This window comes from Magallana gigas, chromosome 6 (assembly GCF_963853765.1).
Source record: "Magallana gigas chromosome 6, xbMagGiga1.1, whole genome shotgun sequence".
NCBI lineage: Eukaryota > Metazoa > Mollusca > Bivalvia > Ostreida > Ostreidae > Magallana > Magallana gigas.
This window is the reverse complement of record NC_088858.1, coordinates 23,820,309-23,840,572: the sequence shown is the minus strand read 5'-3', so window position 1 is coordinate 23,840,572 and position 20,264 is coordinate 23,820,309. Positions and strand designations below refer to the sequence as shown.

General features: G+C 33.2%; 1 protein-coding gene across 8 annotated transcripts in view; it reads left to right on the top strand.

The window, feature by feature from the left end:
• The window catches only part of LOC105319791 (small conductance calcium-activated potassium channel protein 2), a 64,154-nt gene extending 48,858 nt beyond the window's left edge, over nt 1-15,296 (top strand). For 6 of the 8 annotated variants that reach the window (XM_066086741.1, XM_034469702.2, XM_066086742.1 and 3 more), the window contains 7 exons: nt 2,534-2,669; nt 3,079-3,189; nt 3,652-3,779; nt 5,977-6,046; nt 9,626-9,697; nt 12,221-12,322; nt 12,439-15,296. In XM_066086741.1, the coding sequence (XP_065942813.1) occupies nt 2,534-2,669; nt 3,079-3,189; nt 3,652-3,779; nt 5,977-6,046; nt 9,626-9,697; nt 12,221-12,322; nt 12,439-12,810 (991 nt within the window). In that variant the 3' untranslated portion in view covers nt 12,811-15,296. Of the gene's footprint in view, nt 1-2,533; nt 2,670-3,078; nt 3,190-3,651; nt 3,780-5,859; nt 5,930-5,976; nt 6,047-9,625; nt 9,698-12,220; nt 12,323-12,438 lie in introns of all 8 variants that reach the window. The other 2 variants (XM_066086746.1, XM_034469707.2) reach the window with 2 other exon arrangements.
• Nucleotides 15,297-20,264: the final 4,968 nt, after the last annotated feature.

Sequence of the window (20,264 nt, the reverse complement as noted above, 5' to 3'; positions counted from 1 at the left end):
ATTATTAACTGCGTCTTAACCAATCAGATTTCAGTATTTAACATGAAAATATAACAATATACGATAAATGTGATTGTCGCAAGATTGAAATAAAAGGAAACTTGTCTTGATAATCGACAGGAGAATAAATGGTAGGCTAGACCGCAATATCTCATTCGCAAATCTTCCTCGACAGAAAATTTAACACTATACCAGATGTATAAGCCAGTCCCAAGGTTGAAATTTTGCAACCATCAAGGGTACAGTTTTCCTTTACTCCGTATTTCATTGGATAGACCATTGATAATGTGTAAATAGCTGGTAGTCTCTTTTGGTTTTTATAAAATTCCATAAAATACTTTTTTACAGCATATACTGTGGGGAAAACATTTTCAAAGTTAAATATCTTACGTGTCAGGAGAAACAAAAGCGACCATATATAGTCATGTACTCTTTAGGCAATGGTCTGTATAATATGAAATATGGATCGTAAGATAATTGCACCCTATAGACGGATGCCAAAATTAAAACCTAGGCACTTAGTTATCTAGCAAAGTATATGCAGATTTTTCATTATTTAATTAGTGTGGTTAGTATCACATGATATTTCATATCGAATTGATGCAGTGTTTTCCAAGTCAATTTCACTTAAGCGTGCTTATGCGTTTCATGAATGTCTGTTGGATGAATGTTACATGTACAATATTATTGGCCCAAGGAGAAAAAAAAATCTCTATTATTTTTTTTTCTTCATATGAATGAATATGATTAGGAAATGATGAAGTCAAGCATAGAAAATCAGTTTGTTTTGGAATAAAGTACCGTCCTTTACAAAAAAGTTGTCATGTACAAATTTTGATTCTCAATAATCTAAATTTTTGTAAAGGACAGTACCAACAGCTTGGCTTCTTTATTTGCAAAGAAACATGTTTTGCATTTTATTCATCTAGAGATTTGAATAATAATTGCTCAACAATTTATATTTGCTCTCTGAGAGTACGTGTACTTTACTCAATTAAGATGCTCAGAAGAATTGTATTTTGGAAGTGGTTTAATTTATTTTTAAAACCTATACAAGTTTCTGTGTTGATCTCTCCGAAAAAAAATATATATCCCATGGGTTTGATTGCCAACGAACCTTCTGACTCTTAAAACATACGTGTATAGGAGTGGAAGATATAAGGAATAGAATACTAGTATTTCATATTACTATGGTCTGAAAATAAAGTCCGTCATGGCAGCTTCCGTCAGACAATTAGAGATAAACTAGTATTCACAATAAGAGCCATTTCCGGGAATGATTGAAATTTACGAACGGAGAGATATATTACAAATTTCCCAAAGGATCTGCAGGATAAAATATCTCGGAAAATCCAGGACTCTAACGTCCGCTTCCGCAGCAGTACAAGTGCGTAAAATTCGCACAAGTTCAAAAAGGTGCGGACGTGATCATTTATCTGGGGAAAAAAAAAGATTTTAATGTTTGTTTATTCATGTAGCGGGAGTGTTAATCATTCATTTAACAAACGATTCTATTTGGTATAGCAAATGTATAACCTTGGCCCAAATTCAATGCTTTCACTTCTGCGTAAAAATCTTTTAAAAATTTTTGCATTTCTTGCATGTTGTCAACTGCTATTAAGCTAAAATCAGATCTGGCTTTCATCGATTTGGTTGCTTAAGACTGTGGATTTATATCAATTAGTCAACCTAAGACCGCCTTTACCCACAACGTGACAAATGACTGTAGAAGGATCAATACTTTTTTTGTAAAAAAAAAAAAAAAAAAAAAAATAAGGTTTAGGTCGATATCTTCTAGGACAGTTGTGAGTTGAATGCGCTTTGGCATGAAATTCTGCAATATAAAATATTAAAGTATTCCCCGCCTGTTTTTCTTGAATTTAAAAATCAATAAAGCTTTTTATATTGCATCTCAAATTTTGTAGGTTGCCAAATGAAAATTTGATATTTTAAGTCTTTTCTAATTGTCGTTTTTCTTGGCTAAAACTCTTAGAAACGGCTTAATTAATTAAAATTATTCCATGGTTTTTATTACAGCAAGTGCATGAACAGTAAGTTCTTAGCTTAATTTCATGTTTTCAAGACTTCATCTCTCAAAGCTGGTGTCTTCCCGCTTGAAATTGAAATTTTCTTAACATTTTGGTGTAAAAATATTATTGCATATGTAAAGTAATGTATACACAGTGGTGAATAATTACACACATAAATTACACACACGTACACTCATACATGAACATACGCTTGAAAAATAGCAGGTGTTATATAGAGATCTGCTAAGGACTCCAGTAACTTATATATTAGACCGAGTAACTCAGATTTATTTATCTGTCTATTTATCTACTTTTTGCAAGAGAGAAAGAGAGAGAGAGAGAGACGGACGGACAGACAGAGATTTGGTATACGTTGTGATAACGTTATAATTATGAATTCAGATCAGTCTATAGTGATGCAGATATCTACCTAACAGATGTACATGTATATAAAATTCTTACTGTTTAAAATTTAACAAGATTCCTGGTCGTTTTTTCTACAGCTATTTTGATCATCGACATGAGAACATTCTGAACGCCATGTGGATGATTTCAATCACTTTTCTGTCGGTGGGCTACGGTGACATAGTCCCAAACACGTATTGTGGGAGGACCATCGCCATCGCGGTGGGCTGTATGGTAAGATGTGTACCATTCATATTGCATTAGCAATATCTTTAATAAAACATCATAAATGGAAGAAAAAAAATTTGAAGTTTGAAAAATTGTGAGTTCAAAACCGTGATCATGATCATGGCCCTGTAATACCCGATAACGTTAACATCTGGAAATTATCGCACAGGTCTGTACTTATCAGGAAAAAATGTTCAATGCCAATAAGTACTAGTACCTAGTTCCATTTCAACGCAATGCATATTTTTTTTTTTTAATTTAGCATATTAAGTTTCGAGTTTCATGGAAAATCGTACAGTGCGAACAAGTTCGTGGTTTTAGCGTCTCCACGATATTCAAGATTTTCATGGTTTTTGCGTGTGATAATTTTACTTTTTTTTAAAATCCATTAAAATGTTGACATTTTTGTTTTCAGGGTGCTGGTATTACTGCTTTGATTGTTGCTATTTTGTCCAAAAAGTTAGAACTCAGTAGAGCAGAGAAACACGTTCATTTCTTCATGATGGACACCCAATTGTCAAAACGAGTAAGTACGTGCTGGACTCACAACACGATACAACTCTATGTATAAGGTTACCTTAACTTCCTCTGAACCCCAACAACCTCCCTCTCCTTGAATTCTCACTTTTTTTTGCTTAAGGCTTTAGTTAATTAAATTTAACACACAAATGGCATTCTAGGCCTAGGGCACATACACATATAATGCAATCAAAAGAAACTTGTATGTGTTTTTTTTATCTGAACCTATATTGTATGTAGTAACTTAAATCAAAATATTTTCTTCTATTTTAACTGTTGCGTATAATTTTATGTATTACATTGTACTTTGCAAAAGAATTATTCACTTTACCACATCCTTTCAAACTTTTCTAAGCAAACGTACCTAATGAGCCGTTTGAATTTTATTTTCATGCTTCTTATACTACATTGTTTGCTACGTAGGTATTAACTTTTTTTTAATTTTTTCATGTTTTTTTCTCATTTTCAGTTGAAGAATGCGGCAGCTAATGTATTGCGAGAGACGTGGCTAATATACAAGTACACAAAACTTGTCAACAAAATCGACGCCGGGAAGGTCCGAGCTCATCAGAGAAAGTTTCTTCAGGCAATCCACAGGTAAACGCGACATAATACAACATTCCTCCCCCCAAATAGTATTAGCTTTGTAAGGGGCATGGTCACGATTTTGGTCAACAATTATTTTTTTCGATATTAATGTTTATAATGCTTCAGTAAGGCATTTTTAATTGGCAATCAAAATTTGAGTGTCATTGGTTGAGTTATAAGTGAGTTACAGAGCTTACAATTTCTTGCTATGTAAACAAAGCTTTTGTTTATATTTTGAATGTTGAAATGAAAATTCCAGTTATAGACCTAAAATGAATGTGTTAATCGTTAAGAACTGTTTATTTATGCTTAAAATGAATAAGAATATAGACAAATTATCTTGAAAAAGATTTGTCACTGGTATATTGAACCTATGTAAACAAAAACAGGGCACGAACCTTGTTTACATGACCAAGAATTGTGAGCCCTGTATCTTGCTTAAAACTCATCGACGAGCACCCAAATTTCATTTAATCATTAGAAATGCATTCATAAAGCATTGTAAATAATAAAAACAGAAAAATAAAATTTGACCAAAATCGTGACCATGCCCCTTTAAATAAAAGGAAATAACTTTAAGACGAAATCCAAAAAAAAAATGTGAGATCACATATCAACTATACGGACTGGTTTTGAACGTACTGTATAACAATTACTTAATTCAAGTTGTTTCAAACAAGAGTAGATGGTTTGTATTTGTAATTTTTAAATCTTTACTTGAAACTTTTTGATTTTTTGAATGCGAAGCTATTTAGATAGCCTTCCCAATGAAGTCTGCTTTTCAAATCATAACATCTATTTGGGGGAATGCGGCTTAATATATAATCTTGCATTGTTATTTTCTTTATGGTGCCAGCAGCCACTTGCAGCTATATAATGATGTTAACGTATTCTTTTCGTAGCTAGAAGTACATAAACAAGATCTAGACAATTAATCAGTGTTTGAGTATCGAATAATTTGCATTTAAACGCCAACTACCGATGTAAATTATTAAAAGTAGCGCCATCCGTATTGTTCTAATGAAAAATATGTCAAACTTGATATTGCACAGAACACCATTTTTCACAATGACTAAGTACAATAGCGGCATTTTATGAACAAAGAGTGACACCAGTTTAATCACCTTGATGTGCAAAGTGACTTTTCCGCAACCAAAAGCTATGTCCCGGGTGCATAATGGATTGAAATGAAAATAGCTGTTCTCATTAAACTAATGCAGTTGTTCTTTTGTTTGTATGGGGGATCCGGCGACTTAAAATTCTATGAAATGAAACAGCTAAATGTCAAAGGCTCAGCACGCCTCTACTATCGCTGTTGCATAGTGTGACACATTTTTACAATCCTGAGTGCAAACACTTTTTGATGTAGTGGGAGAATTGGTGCAGTCGATCGTAGATTTTATTTTATTTTTTAAAAACGTAAGCAAGCAAATCTGTCAATGGGGTGGGACGTGATGGGATGGGCAATTATCAACCTATGCAGAAGTATCGGGTCTAAGGATGAAACTGCGCCATTCAGTCAACTGAGAGGTGACTGAAAGGTAACTGAAGTGTGACTGAAAGGTAACTGAATGACATAGCTATACCTTTCATCGCATTTCCAGACCTCTCGGTCAACGATCAATTGACTAAATGGCAGAGCTTCATCATGCACGGGTATTATAAAAAAAATACATTACCGACATTAGTCCTATTCAATTTTGTTATGTTCTACTTTCATGTATGAATACAATTTTTATATCACACATAAGCCATAAATATAACATCTTACTGATTCTTATTAACACCGTTCTTTTAATCTTTCTTTGACTCTCTTGATAAAATGACCGAGTAAAAGAGCTTTGTTAATGAAAAATATCAACCTTATCTAGTGTTAAGTTTTTCTATTTTCTTTACGTGCACATTGAAGTTGTATCCGGTTTAAAATTGAATTGAATTGATTGCGATAAAAAAAACTTCCTTCCAATATATTATTTTTTTCTACATTGTGATATTTGTTTTATTATCACAATTACATTTCAGGTTTGTTTAAAATTGCATTTTTTCAGCGACTTTTACAATATTTATATTTCATCTGATATACTTTCAGTATTCGCGACATAAAATCTGATCAAGACAAAGCGGACGACGAGAAATTTTCTTTTGACGACATGGCGAAGGTAAAATGTGGGTGATAATACTAACAAACTTAATTTTTCTCTTACAGTTTGCGCAAAGTAAAAATGGGGCAAAGGAAATTGGCCGAAAATCAAAACACACTAGTTGATATTGCGAAGGTACTCTCGTCAGTTTGTGTTGTAGCCTTGCAATATATACACACCCTTCTTTGAATGTCTTAGTAGTCACTTGCACGTCTGTTTTGTGTCATGGATGTGACGTCACATCTTCGTCACGTTTTTATTATCTTTGTTTCCTGCTATATGCATCAAACCTGCATGATCCCTTCTATAAAGTAAATATGAATGTAGATTTTTTGGGCTTTTATGCTTCTCAAGACCTCTGTGTTAAAGCCTTTGTTAGCTTGAACGTTTTTCATAGCAAAGAAGGCGAATAGATTGCACGATTGCATCTGGTCTTTTGATGGAACTATTATTATGAAATTACTCCTCGGATGATTTTTAAATTTAGGTACCAATAATATTATTTTGAAATAAAGGATGCCATTTTGCTTAACAGTGTTTCAGAAATCAAATGTGATGATTCCATTTCAATTTTTTTTATTCTTTCTTGCAGAATAGCATGGTTCCAATAAGAATGCCTTAACTTTGGAAGAATTATTATTCAAATAAGTTCGGTTTAAATTGAAAAAAAAATTCTTAAGTATATACATTTAATAATTAAGATTATTTAAGTATGGCATACTAGTATACTAGAAATTTCGTTAGAAAGAATATTCAATTCACCGGATCTTTAAGGATATAATTGAGGAATTCAAATGGAATATCTTGAATACTTAAATACCTTTGATATAGAACAAAGGCTTTGAAATTGTTTAAAAGGATAACACTAAAAACATTTCAGATAAAAACGTTCAGATAAAAATCGAGTTATCAATTAGGATAACTGTAATTGCTTATTTACTTCATTGATTTAAAGTTGTTTCTAATTTGTGATTTGATATTTGAGAGTTTTATGAAAGTAAAATTGCAAGAGCATACTTGACGACGGTACGTACTTTCGTGATCACTGGGCAGCAAATCCTACTGAGTATGTTGTTGATCAGAAAATGGCATACGATGATGATTGAGAAATATGACCCTACTCCAAATAAATATCAATATGACGTTTCTCGATTTAAGAGATTGATATTCAACGTTTTAAAGAACCTTTGAAGTTATATCAACAGTTCTAGTATATAAGTAATTTGGGGGGGGTAAGACCTAATGCTTTATATCAGCAAATTTTGTTTTTATTTGGCCTACAATACGTAGTATAGGTTTTTTTCTCAAGTTATTCAGAGTGCATCAAATTTCAAACCCAATTAAAATGCCTAGATAAAAGCATATTGTCTGCTCATAAAAGGATTTATGAGGGTCGCTTTGCAAGATAATATATTTCGTCAGAATTAACCCCCCCCCCCCAACCTTATCAATTAAGAGTTAGAATTATACAACCCTATTATTATAAATAAAACTATATCAGTAACCACGTAAACAAATCATTATATGTATCGAATTGTAGTTTTGTAGTTCTTGTGTATAAAAAAAACCCAATAAGACTATATTTTACATTTCATGACAAATAATAAAACTATATTTAACATTTAATGGCAAATATTGCTACATGTAGTAATGATGACATTTAAAGCAATATGAGCTGTATTTTTTAGAATTTTATTTTGCTGTAAAAACTGCTAGTATGCTAAGTCTGCATGTAACGTAAACTTTTATGATAAATAAGGTTGGAAAAATCATTAATTTTTGTCAGAGGAAAGATATCTCTTCGAAGGAACATAGAGCAAATCAATTTTTGTACAGGACAACAATAATTCAATTTCGCTCCAATTAAGGCTCCTTAACGGCCCTTTTCACAAAAATTTGTCGAAAAGAAATTTTCATACCATGATATTTTTGTCATTTTAGTTGAATATAACATTTTTGTTAAAAAAAAAATTAATCATGAAAATTGCAGCTCATATTGCTTTAAGGTCACACGACACGTTCTTCAATTTTAGATAACTTTTTCCAGGAATTTGTTAATGGTTTACTACTACTTTGACAAGCTTTTTTGCAAAAAATTAGGGTACCTTACCAGGCATTTCTGCAAAATACTAGAGTATGCAATTTCCTGTATAATCTTCTTGAAAATATACTTGAATTGCTGATATAAAAATAAATACATCTACAACACAGCGAAATTCACTATATTAGAACTATGTCCCCGCCGGGGCGGGGCTTTGAACTCACGCCTCTAGAACCTATACACTTCTGGCAGTGTGCGGCCACGGTTCTAACCACTCGACCATCTAGACACTTAACCAAACCCAAGTAAATTTTGATCATTTTTAAAGTAATTATAAAATTAATATTTTTTATTGGAACTCTTTATTACGAGAAGATACCAAAAAGATTCTCGAGGAACGTGTCGTCTGACCTTAAACTTCAGTTTCAAGAAAAGATTAAAGTGCAATGATTATTTTGAATACAATTTAAGTACCTGTAAATATAATTAATTATATAATCAGTTGGTAGTATACTAGTATTAGTTTGATGCCTTTGGATTTTCATACCTACATGTACATGTAAGATTTATCGTTAGAAATCAAATGATTCCAAATTCATACAATAAGGATTAAATAAATTAAATGAATATTCTAGAGCATGCCAAAGTTAGGAACATGCATATAATATTTTGCTACATGAGTGAGAATGTATTATTGCATCCTGATAGTTTGTCTATGAAAGTTTTTCTGATGGAATTGTTTGTAGAAGGATGCCGTGGATTTAACGCCAAGAGAACTTAGAAATGGTGTTTTGAACTGTTTGGTATTAATTTAGATTTGGTAGGATAATTTCAACCTACATAATGCATGGAAATCCCTTTTGTCTTCCACTTTGCTTTTGTTATATGGTGTGAATTCGTTGTTAGAAATAGATTACAAAGAGATCAACGCACTTATTGGTGGCAGTAAGATAAAAAAAATATAAAGAAAGTGATATTTTTTCCTAAACCTTTAGTGCAACCCAAAATAGTTGAATAGCCTCGTTACTTTTTTCTGAGTGTTTTATGGCCTTCGGTTAAAACACTCTCTGGAAAACAAAAAAAAGACCGTAATTAAAAGTCACTGTCAACAGAAAACACCTGCTTTTCCAATACATTCCATTTTTCCTTTCTTGGCTTGGTAATTGGATTACTGTGAGCGAGTTCTTGGTGAAAGTGTGAGCATTGTCTGCTACAATGGAGCAATAATTCTTGTCATGAGATTTGTAGTGTGTAAACAATCCTCCTCCCTCCACCAATGTATATAATGTTTTATTTTTTTATTTCTCCTTAATGTATATATCATTGCACTCCTTCCGCAGAAACCTTTCTTCTTTTTGTATTCATTTTAGCATTTCGTTAAGTCTTTGTAAAAGACATTCAAAGGAAAGGGATATATCCCCACTTGATTCATGTTAAGTCCAAAAAAAATCGTTTTGCTTTCAACAGCAGCAGGCTAAAATGGATACAAAAAGAGTATTAAAATAAATCCTAAGAATAATAATTGGAAAAATCATTTTGATCAGGTACAGTTTCTATCACTCTGTCTCTTACTCTCTTAACTTTTTCATGATTATTTTTAATGCTGCTCACTTTTTGTAGATTTTATTGGTCTGAGTCAAGAAGGTTCGATTATCCCTTTCCTTTCTTTGTAGAATTTAGGTCGTACAGGCCTGGAACCGCCTCACAGCGTCTATATTTCAATCCCCCACGTGCAATTCAAACAGGTTTGACTGCATAAATAACTGTGCACACTGTGCAGTTATAAATATATATATATCTATATGTGTAGCAGGCAATATGCATCGTGGGCTGTAGCTATTAGTAGTTAGATTGTCCCTTATATCACGCATGCACGCGGGGCACATTGTCTGTCGGTTTATTGTCAATTACTGTGGCGTTTTTTATAAAATTATCTTTTTATTATGACAATTATAAATTAAGTGGGATCTTTTCAAAATGGTTTTTGTATATTAAAATTAGTGCTTGTCCTGGTTGAATTTTCACTGCACGAGCTATTGTCAAGTTACTATTACGCCATAAATATATCGTGTGTTGTGGATACAGTTGGCATGGAACTGAATACATGACATGCATTTATTTAGTACAATTGCAGCTTTTTTTCCCAGCACTGTTGCATAAGTTTCACCGCAGCGTGTGCATCAAACACATACCTTTTCTTGAAAAAGGCAAAATAAATGTCTTTGTATCTGAGTACATGTAATTTTGAAAATCTAAAATTAGAACAAACTGAATATATTTCGAAGTCAATTAGTTGGATATCTAAATGTGTATAATATTTAAAACATTTTTTGAAAAAAAAAGCTTTTGCAAGAACGGGCGAGGCATTTGAGCAACAGACGAAAGAACATATATTTTTCCAGCTTTCCTTAATCCTTCATTTTAATTTTCGTGATGCAACTTGCTTGGGCGCTTCTAATTCATAGTGTGGTTTTATATGGAATCGGACACATCAACTTTGTTTTCTCTTCAACACTTGTCATAACAGTGGACAAGTTCAGTTTCCATTAAGCCAAAAAGAATAGGTACCGAATATCTGACAGACATACAAAAATCAACCCATCACAATGTGATTCTTATTATCCCCTTCCTTGCAAGTGATTAACCGCGCGTGTTGACGTTCTTACATAATTGTTGAGATAACTGAGTACAGAAAACAACCTGTACGCATTCTCTAAACAAATGGTTAATTAAGGTTCTAAACATAGTATAAGCCATGTTCGGTTGAGAAAGTACATGAACAGAGATAGAGAAAGAGAGGGAAAATGAAAATTGAGACATGTTGAAATAATTATCTTTAGATCAAATAGAATTTCATGTATAATGATACCTCTAACTTTTAAGGTTGCTATATTTTGTCACTTTTCATAACAGATATGACGACTTTGTTTGTCTGATCTGCTATGTCCAGTAAGTGATAGTTGATTGCAAGACTTCATGTACATACATGTACTAAAGCATGTTGACATGAAAACTAATGTATCGTTCAAAATTCTAAGTATAGGCGCCATTTTTTAGGTTAGGATTTTTAATTCTGTCTGTATTTCACCATCCTTATTTCTTGTTCACACAGAATGTACAGGTGAGATGACTGTTTTCAAGTTTCTTGAATTTTCCAGGTGCTGGTCATTTTTCTTTGGTTTTTCCTAATAACCCAAACACAAAGATTTTGATGAATTTTCTTGAGAAATAACAAACGTGTTCTTTTGGGCTATAGACGTGATTTAGGCAATACCTCAAACATCAGTATCTTATCCGTATCTCATATTAAACACTTTTCATCATAAAGTATATTAAATTCACACATTCATGTTTTAAAATTATATTTAGATACGATTCTTTTTCATGTCCAATAGAGAAAAATAGTTTGTTTCTCCTGTTTGAAAATTCAAACCTTACGCTTTTTTATTTTGAAGCTGACAACATAATGAGGATAGCGATCTCTTTTTTTTTTTTTGAAACACAATCATAAAACTTCATTATGTTCAACAAGCTTTAAAAACCTCTTCGCATAGTTTCCTTTCATATGGCTTTGAGGCTATAAGTCGCCCTATATTTACACTGTTTGATCTTAGTTATAAAAAAAACCCGTCGTTACTGTACTATGAAGAAACGTTTTTGTATCTATGGATACAAAGTAGTTGCTTCTCAATGTTCATTTGTCCTATGAAGACTAAGTCGAACAGACGCATTGAAAGGCACTATGGCCTGTTGATTTCGTGTTTGTTTGGGGTTTGTTGTATGATTGCTTCATATGAAATGTGCTATATGTGTATGTTACGCATACTGAGTGTAATGTTGTGATGCTGTCGTTAGATGTATACATGTGTCGGTACATGGTTGCAAAATGGTTGGTTGCGGTAGACTTGGCTTATGATTGATTTACTTTACTAATTTATAACAACTCTAAACATCGCTTTCCGTTTCTTTTGATTGGAAGCAAACTGCTTGATAATGAATTGGACTAGAAATTAAAAGTGATGTTTTTAGAGTTTGTTTAAAGCATAGCAATTTTTTTACACGGAGATTGTTGTTTCTTTGATTTGCAGGATATTAATAAAAGAAAAGGACAGCTGCAAATTATAAACTGTTTAGAGGCACTGTTAGTTCTGAACGAAAATAATTAAATATCGATTTCGGGTATATTTATTCCAGAGATCTTTGGGGGGAAAAACACATTTTGATCCAAACCACATTCAGAACGAAAAAGAAATTCTTGTTTTTTCCAGACACAGGGACAAATTCATGACACAGTTTCAGATGTCTTTACGAAGACATCTACGCTGGAAGATCGTGTGAATAAAATAGAAAACACCCTCGTGTCTTTACAAGTAAGTACCTATAATCAATCACCAGAGTACAACTATGAGAAGTGGAAAGCCTAAGCAAAATTAAGATAAAGAAACTATGAATTTTCCATAGGCTACATCAATATTCATTTTTACAGGGTCAGCTTGAGAAACTTCCATTTTTAATTGCGGAGAAAGTGTCCTTACGAAGGAACGAGCCGCATTATTCTCTACCTCCCGTTAGGGATTTGGACAGGGATCGTAATTCTCGCGAAATACACGTAGAACGTGAGAAGCATGTAGAGTCACGTGACAAACTGTTTGAGCCACGTGAGCAGGTAGAACATCGAGAGCGAGAGCGGAGGCACGAGGATGTTTCTTCTGACCTTCGGGACAGTGCAGAGTCCACCCGATCAGAGTTTCATCAACTTCGGAAAACCTCGCCCCCTCGTCGACGTCAGCAATCCGCACCTTCAACAAACACTCTTACACAATACCCACCTTCTCAAGGGAGTATGAGTCAAATCTAATATTGACCCAGATTGTCTCTGGAAACCCCCTCAATTAACGATAGCGGTTTTTTTTTTGTCATGGAATCATGTATGGTGCCAGTATAGTCATTCCAGTGTTATTGTGTGAATACCACTAGACTCCATATAGCTTTATATTGATTTCTTATTAACAGGACTATCAACGATTATTGCTACATGAATACTTTAATCGCTTGTGAACAAGGTGATCATTTATTTGATGATTTTTGTTTGTTTGGTTCGACTTTTTCCATTGCATCGATGAAGGTTTTCAGAGAAACAGGACTCTGGTGATTTGGTTGCCAAGTGACACGGATGTTTCATGAAAACTATATTATTGCCGTTAATTTTTGTTTGTTCTGTCGAACTTGATTGGCAAAAGCTGTGATATACACAATGTTATTTTGTGATGTTAAATGTTGTTTGACGTTCCATAGAAACTGAACGTTATATAAACGTTAAGTGTTGAATATACAGGTGTGGTTCCAGTGGTGAATGTCATCTTATAATTAATACAGTGTCTTCCGTTTGCAGGGCTCACCCTTTGGATCCGCCTCAGACACATTTCTCATGCTTTAATTCCTTTCCTTTCTTTTTAAAAAAAAATGCTACAGTGCCTCAACGATTAACATTAAGCATGCTTTTCGAACTAAAACAGCATGCATACAAAGAACTGAAAAAAATCCAAAGGTTTTACCTGTTTTCAATCTTTGCAGTGTATCAACTAATTTTTTTAAAAGACATTGCTCTACGCTCATATGGTATGACAAAACATATGTTATCAATGTTTTGTGGTGGAAAAAGAAAGATAACTCTTGAGGAGGCAATCGTCTCAATTCAACAGAAGTTTTTTAATGAATTATTCGTTATTGTATAACTGCGTTAGTAATTATGTTTCTTGTTGTATTTTATGTAAAAGAAACTGAAAATATAAATCCTGCTTTGGCTTTCAAAATTTATTCACTAACAAAATGTGTTAATACCTTAACATATAACTTGCCAGAGGAAATTTGTTATTAATTTTTGAAAACGTTTTGTTACAATTGGCAGAAAGAATATATTTTTGTAGACTTGTAAATATATAGTTCGTCTTTTCGAAGAAGTACGTTTTTTGTTTTGTTTCGTTTGTTATTTTGTCAATACTGTGTTACGTGCTTAATCATTCCCCATGTGCTCAACAGATTTCTATAATTAAACTTTAACACTTTTTTAAAATTAATGAATAACAATAACCATTATCCAAACAGCAGCCTCTAACCTTTTCCCTCTTTACTAACATAAGCATCAGCGCATTCAGTCACCCAGGTACTTTTGATTTAAAAGATGTATCTAAGCACATCTGCACGAAATTCGCCCTTACATTCTTTTTAATCTATGAAACATATGACTTGTAAGTTAAAAGATATTCCCAACTTAAATGTATCTCCACTTCTTTGATACTATAACAATTTCTAGGCTCATTGTTATGTGATATTCTGGGAAAACAATTTACGTTACAATATTGTACTTCATTTAAATATTTGGTTCCTGGGCAATTGCAGATTATTCAAAATGAAATGTTCAGTCTGTTGATTAATTTTATCAATAAATGTATCTTGAGTGTTGAGAAAACAGATCTTGCAATTAACATTATCATGGTATCCATGGAAATGTTTAATTATCACATTTTTGTTCATATTCAAATTCAAAAGAAAACGTGCATAAGATATATCTATGAAGCAAACTATTTTAAGGAAAAGAACTTTAAGATCACAAGTACTGATTATGTAGGTTTTGTTACAATGTATTATTATTTATCATTTGCAAGAATTTTTTGTTCCTTTGAAAAATTCTGATTCTCACATTCTTGAATTACACTTTTTGTGTTACTTAATTCATTCACAGCCATTTATTTTTAAGAAAAATAAAATGGAAACTGAAATTTAAAACTGACAAGTGCCTGTAGTTTGCAATAACAGAGTGTCAAAATTAAACAAAATCATGTTATTAAAGCAAAGAAAAAAATATAACTTACCGTTTCTCTTCCTTGATTTCATAATTTAGCATCAAGACTCTGTTTCTCCTGTTGAATCATCTTCCCGAAGTATGAAGAGATGAAGACATGACTTTACACATTCCAGTTTAAATATCTTTTTTCTCATGAAATCTTCTTTAATGAATTATGTTTTTTCCTCTTTGTTTTACTAATACATCGTGTGCTAAGACAATCACAATTATCTCCAGATATTTATTTGAAAATAAATATTTTTGTTCTTTATGATTAATTTTAAAACAGAAATCACTTGTGAACTTGACAATTTTTACTTTCATAGACCTGTTTATAATGCGTTTTTATTGTTTTATTCCAATGTCATTGTCTTGTTTTTCTTATGGATATAACACCAGCAAGCCCTGATATTAAAATAATGCACTCATATAATATATAAAATCATTGAAAATTATGGTTTGGAAGTGATACTGCGAAATAAAATGATATATATAACAAACATTGGCAGTTTGTCTTTTATAGAATTTAGAAAGATTTTCCCGATGAAACATTTATTTGTACAAGTAGATTCCAATGAATGCACACGATAACAAGACTTGCTCAATAAATCTTGGCTTTAAGTGAATGATAAAATAACAGGTGACGTAAAAACATTATAATACGTAATTACATTTGCAAAACCTAGTTTTACCAAAAGAAATCAATTCTAATTCTATTACGCCCACAGGCATCAATAATAAAGGATTGTATATATTCAATATCTTTTTTCGCTGTCAATTACGTGGTAAAAACTATTTTTCTGGAAAAGTGTCTGCTAAAAAGAAAGTATTATAAAGTCATCGGTTCTGTGTATCATTTACATTGTAATGAGACAGTACCTGACAAGTGAATTTGACCCAGGCATCGCAGGCTAGTAATAGTAGATTTCTAGTTTCTCGTTTTCACCCCTTACAAGGACAATGCATGACATAACTTGCTTATGAATATTGCTTATCTAGATGTATCGATGATTTATGGAAACCGGTGAACATATCACATTGAAAACGGGTACAACAGAGCTTGGACTGTACGAATTTAATTAAGTCGCGATCTGTGAATGAAGAATTCGTTAACAGTAAGGTTCTCATAGAAAACATTTCACTGACAATATTTTCCTACTTTTTGTTATTTTCAAATTTCATAAGCATTATTTCTTTACGTATGACCCCATTATTTTTCATAGGGTTTCTTTAGGGTATTGTAATATGTTTGGAGCCCGCAAGTGATATTGCCGAAGAAAGATCATTATGACTAACAAAACGTAGTCAGGGGCTGTACATTTCATAAAAGTTTACAAACATGGAAATATATATATATATATATATATATATATATATATATATATATATATATATATATATATATATATATACACACCGTTTTATAGTCATATAAAGGGGCCACATCGCTCACCTGAGCAACAATTGCCTTAATTCTGATCAAATTAGCATTACAGTATCAAAATATCTTGACAACTAAGTACAGTAGATCTTGCTAAAAAAAAAATGAAAATCTGCCAATTTTTATCCACCTCTTTTTTTGAGTAAAATACCAAGCCCCTTTTGTTGTTGTACCTGTAAGAAGATTTTTCTCTATTCCTATGTACCCCCCCCCTCCCATTTCGTGGCCCCACTTTTCTCTAGGGAATCATGGTTTCATCAAACTTAAATCTGCATAACCTGTGCTTTCACACTAAGTACTGAGTTTTGGACCGAAAACTTTCCCAGAATATTTTTTAAGATTTTCTCTATAAATTCCTATGTAAAAATTCAAACCGCCATCACGGCCCCACCCTACCACTAGGGACTGAGATTTTGCAAACTTGAATTTACACTACCCGAGGATGCCTCTACACAAGTTTAAGCTTTTCTTGCCAAACAGTCTTTAAAAAGAAGATTTTTAAAGATTTTCTCTATATATCTATGTAAAAATTCATCCCCCATTGTGGCCTCACCCTACCCCTGGACTATTATTTAAACAAACTTGAATCTATATGATCTGGGGATGCTTCCAACCAAATTTGGGCTTTCCTGGCCTACAGCGAACTACATTGAAGCCTATAATAGGGGTTTACTCCAGAAAAGTTTCTACGTAATGTTTTGACTGACCTTTGTCCAATCAGATCGTAGCTGGGCAGAGTTAAGACATTGCCGCTCGTGACTTGAATGAGAGAGAGAGAGAGAGAGAGAGAGAGAGAGAGAGAGAGAGAGAGAGAGAAGGTGAATTGAGTAAATTATAAGTGGTGCCGATGAAGGAATAATCATTAGTTATAAACTTGCAAAAAATTAATTAAGGTCTGTTTATAAAAATTACATGTATATCCTATATTAGTATAACTTTAAAGCGTTTTAAAGAACGATTGTGAAAATTTCTTTGGCCGCACGCCGTCAACAACATGTACATGGATAAGAATGACGTAGCTAACCAACTAAATTTCCTAGCATGGAGTCCGAGAATACGGACATTAAATATTTTGAAATGCGAACGAATGATCACTTATGAACATGATGAATTTAGATGTAGTGTAAAGGAAAGGCAACGCAGGCGGATGCTTAGTGGAAAAGTAAAACAATGGCGGACAAATTCGTCAAAAGGTAAAGAATGTTTCACACTGAGTAACCATGAAGAAAGTTTTTATACAATGTAAATTTACAACCTATGTTTAATTCCAAGAAGATTCGGCAAACTTTGATTAGAGTACTAACGGTAACACTCGTAATAAAAACAGTTTCTTAAATATTCGTACAGTCTTCGATGTTTGACATTACCTTCTCACATTATCTATATATAGACATCGTTGTTCCCCGGTTAAGGACTTCAAAGTTTCATAAATTAAAAAAGATATACTAGACCTTGATTTGTCACTTTATAACTATTGTTGACAGATAGTTCGCTCATCTGCCTCATCTAGGCTATAATTTACTCCATTAACCAGTTAACCAGTTAACTTTCTCTCTCTCTCTCTCTCTATCTCTCTCTCTCTCTCAAGTTAAGTCACGAGCGGTAATGTCTCACCTCCATCCAGCTACGACCTGATTGGACAAAGGTCAGTCAAAACATTATGTAGAAACTTTTGTGGAGTTAGCGCCTATTAAACGCTTCAATGTAGTTTGCTGTAATAGTTTTGAGAAGAAGATTTTTAAAGATTTTCTCTATATATAAAAATTTACCCCCCATTGTGGCCCCACCCTACCTCCAGGGACCATGATTTGAACAAACTTGAATCTACATTATCTGAGGATGGTTACATACCAATTTGAGCTTTATTGGCCTAATAGTTTTTGAGAAGAAGATTTTTAAAGATTTTCTCTATATATTCCTATGTAAAACTTGATCCCCCTATTGTGGCCCAACCCTACCCCCGGGGACCATGATTTGGACAAACTTGAATCTAAACTACCTGAGGATGCTTCTATTTTAATTTGAAGAAGATTTTTAAAGATTTTCTCTATATATTCCTATGTAAAACTTGATCCCCCTATTGTGGCCCAACCCTACCCCCGGGGACCATGATTTGGACAAACTTGAATCTAAACTACCTGAGGATGCTTCTATTTTAATTTGAGCTTTTCTGGCTTAATAGTTTTTGAGAAGAAGATTTTTAAAGATTTTCTCTATATATTCCTATGTAAAACTTGATCCCCCTATTGTGGCCCCACCCTACCCCCGGGGACCATGATTTGAACAAACTTGAATCTACACTACCTGAGGATCCTTCTTTTTTAAATTGAGCTTTTCTGGCCTAATTGTTTTTGAGAAGAAGATTTTTAAAGATTTTCTCTATAAATTCCTATGTAAAAATCCATACCCCCATTGTGGCCCCACCATACCACCAGGGACTATGATTTGAACAAATTTGAATCTACACTACCTGCTTCCCTCTAATTTGAGCTTTTCTGGCCTAATAGTTTTTGAGAAGAAGATTTTTAAAGATTTTCTCTATATATTCCTATATAAAACTTGATCCCCCTGTTGTGGCCCCACCCTACCCCCAGGGACCATGATTTGGACAAACTTGAATCTAAACTACCTGAGGATGCTTCTATTTTAATTTGAGCTTTTCTGGCTTAATAGTTTTTGAGAAGAAGATTTTTAAAGATTTTCTCTATATATTCCTATGTAAAACTTGATCCCCCTATTGTGGCCCCACCCTACCCCCGGGGACCATGATTTGAACAAACTTGAATCTACACTACCTGAGGATCCTTCTTTTTTAAATTGAGCTCTTCTGGCCTAATTGTTTTTGAGAAGAAGATTTTTAAAGATTTTCTCTATAAATTCCTATGTAAAAATCCATACCCCCATTGTGGCCCCACCATACCACCAGGGACTATGATTTGAACAAATTTGAATCTACACTACCTGCTTCCCTCTAATTTGAGCTTTTCTGGCCTAATAGTTTTTGAGAAGAAGATTTTTAAAGATTTTCTCTATATATTCCTATATAAAACTTGATCCCCCTGTTGTGGCCCCACCCTACCCCCAGGGACCATGATTTGGACAAACTTGAATCTACACTATCTGAGGATGCTCCCATTTTAATTTAAGCTTTTTTGGCCTGATAGTTTTTGAGAAGAAGATTTTTAAAGATTTTCTATATATATATATATATATATATATATATATATATATATATATATATATATATATATATATATATATATATATATATATATATTCCTATGTAAAACTTGATCCCCCTCTTGTGGCCCCTCCCTACCCCCGGGGACCATGATTTGAACAAACTTGAATTTACACTACCTAAGGATGCCTCCACACAAGTTTAAGCTTTCCAGGCCGAATAGTTTTTGAGAAGAAGATTTTTGAAAAATACCAACAAATTTTCAATACTCAATTATCTCTCCTTTAAAGAGGGCGTGGCCCTTCATTTGAACAAAATTGAATCCCCTTTACCTAGTGGTGCTTTGTGCCAAATTTGGTTGAAATCTGCCCAGCGGTTCTTGAGAAGAAGATGAAAATGTGAAAAGTTTACAACAACGACGCCGACGACAACGACAGACAACGGACAAATTGTGATCAGAAAAGCTCACTTGAGCCTTTTGCTCAGGTGAGCTAAAAACACGATTTTAGGATCATTGACACGGTATGAAACGGTTTCAATATGCCACTCCCCCTGAGGGATGCATGTACTGAAAGTGTTTATTTCTTCTTTCTTCAAAAATGTCTTCATCCGAAAATCTACTTGTGGATATAACTTATAAAGTTAAGACATGAAACATGAACCTGTTTAAGTGTCTAGCAAAACTCTCAAAGCCTCATGATGGAAACAATTAGTTCATGATCAATTCGGCTTCAACCATATTCCTTCTTAAACGTTTATTCGTGTACATGGTCTCTAATGAAGATCTCTCCCCTTTTGTTCCTATCCTTGTCAGCCTGTCTCTTTTTTTATTTCCTTTTCGATTCT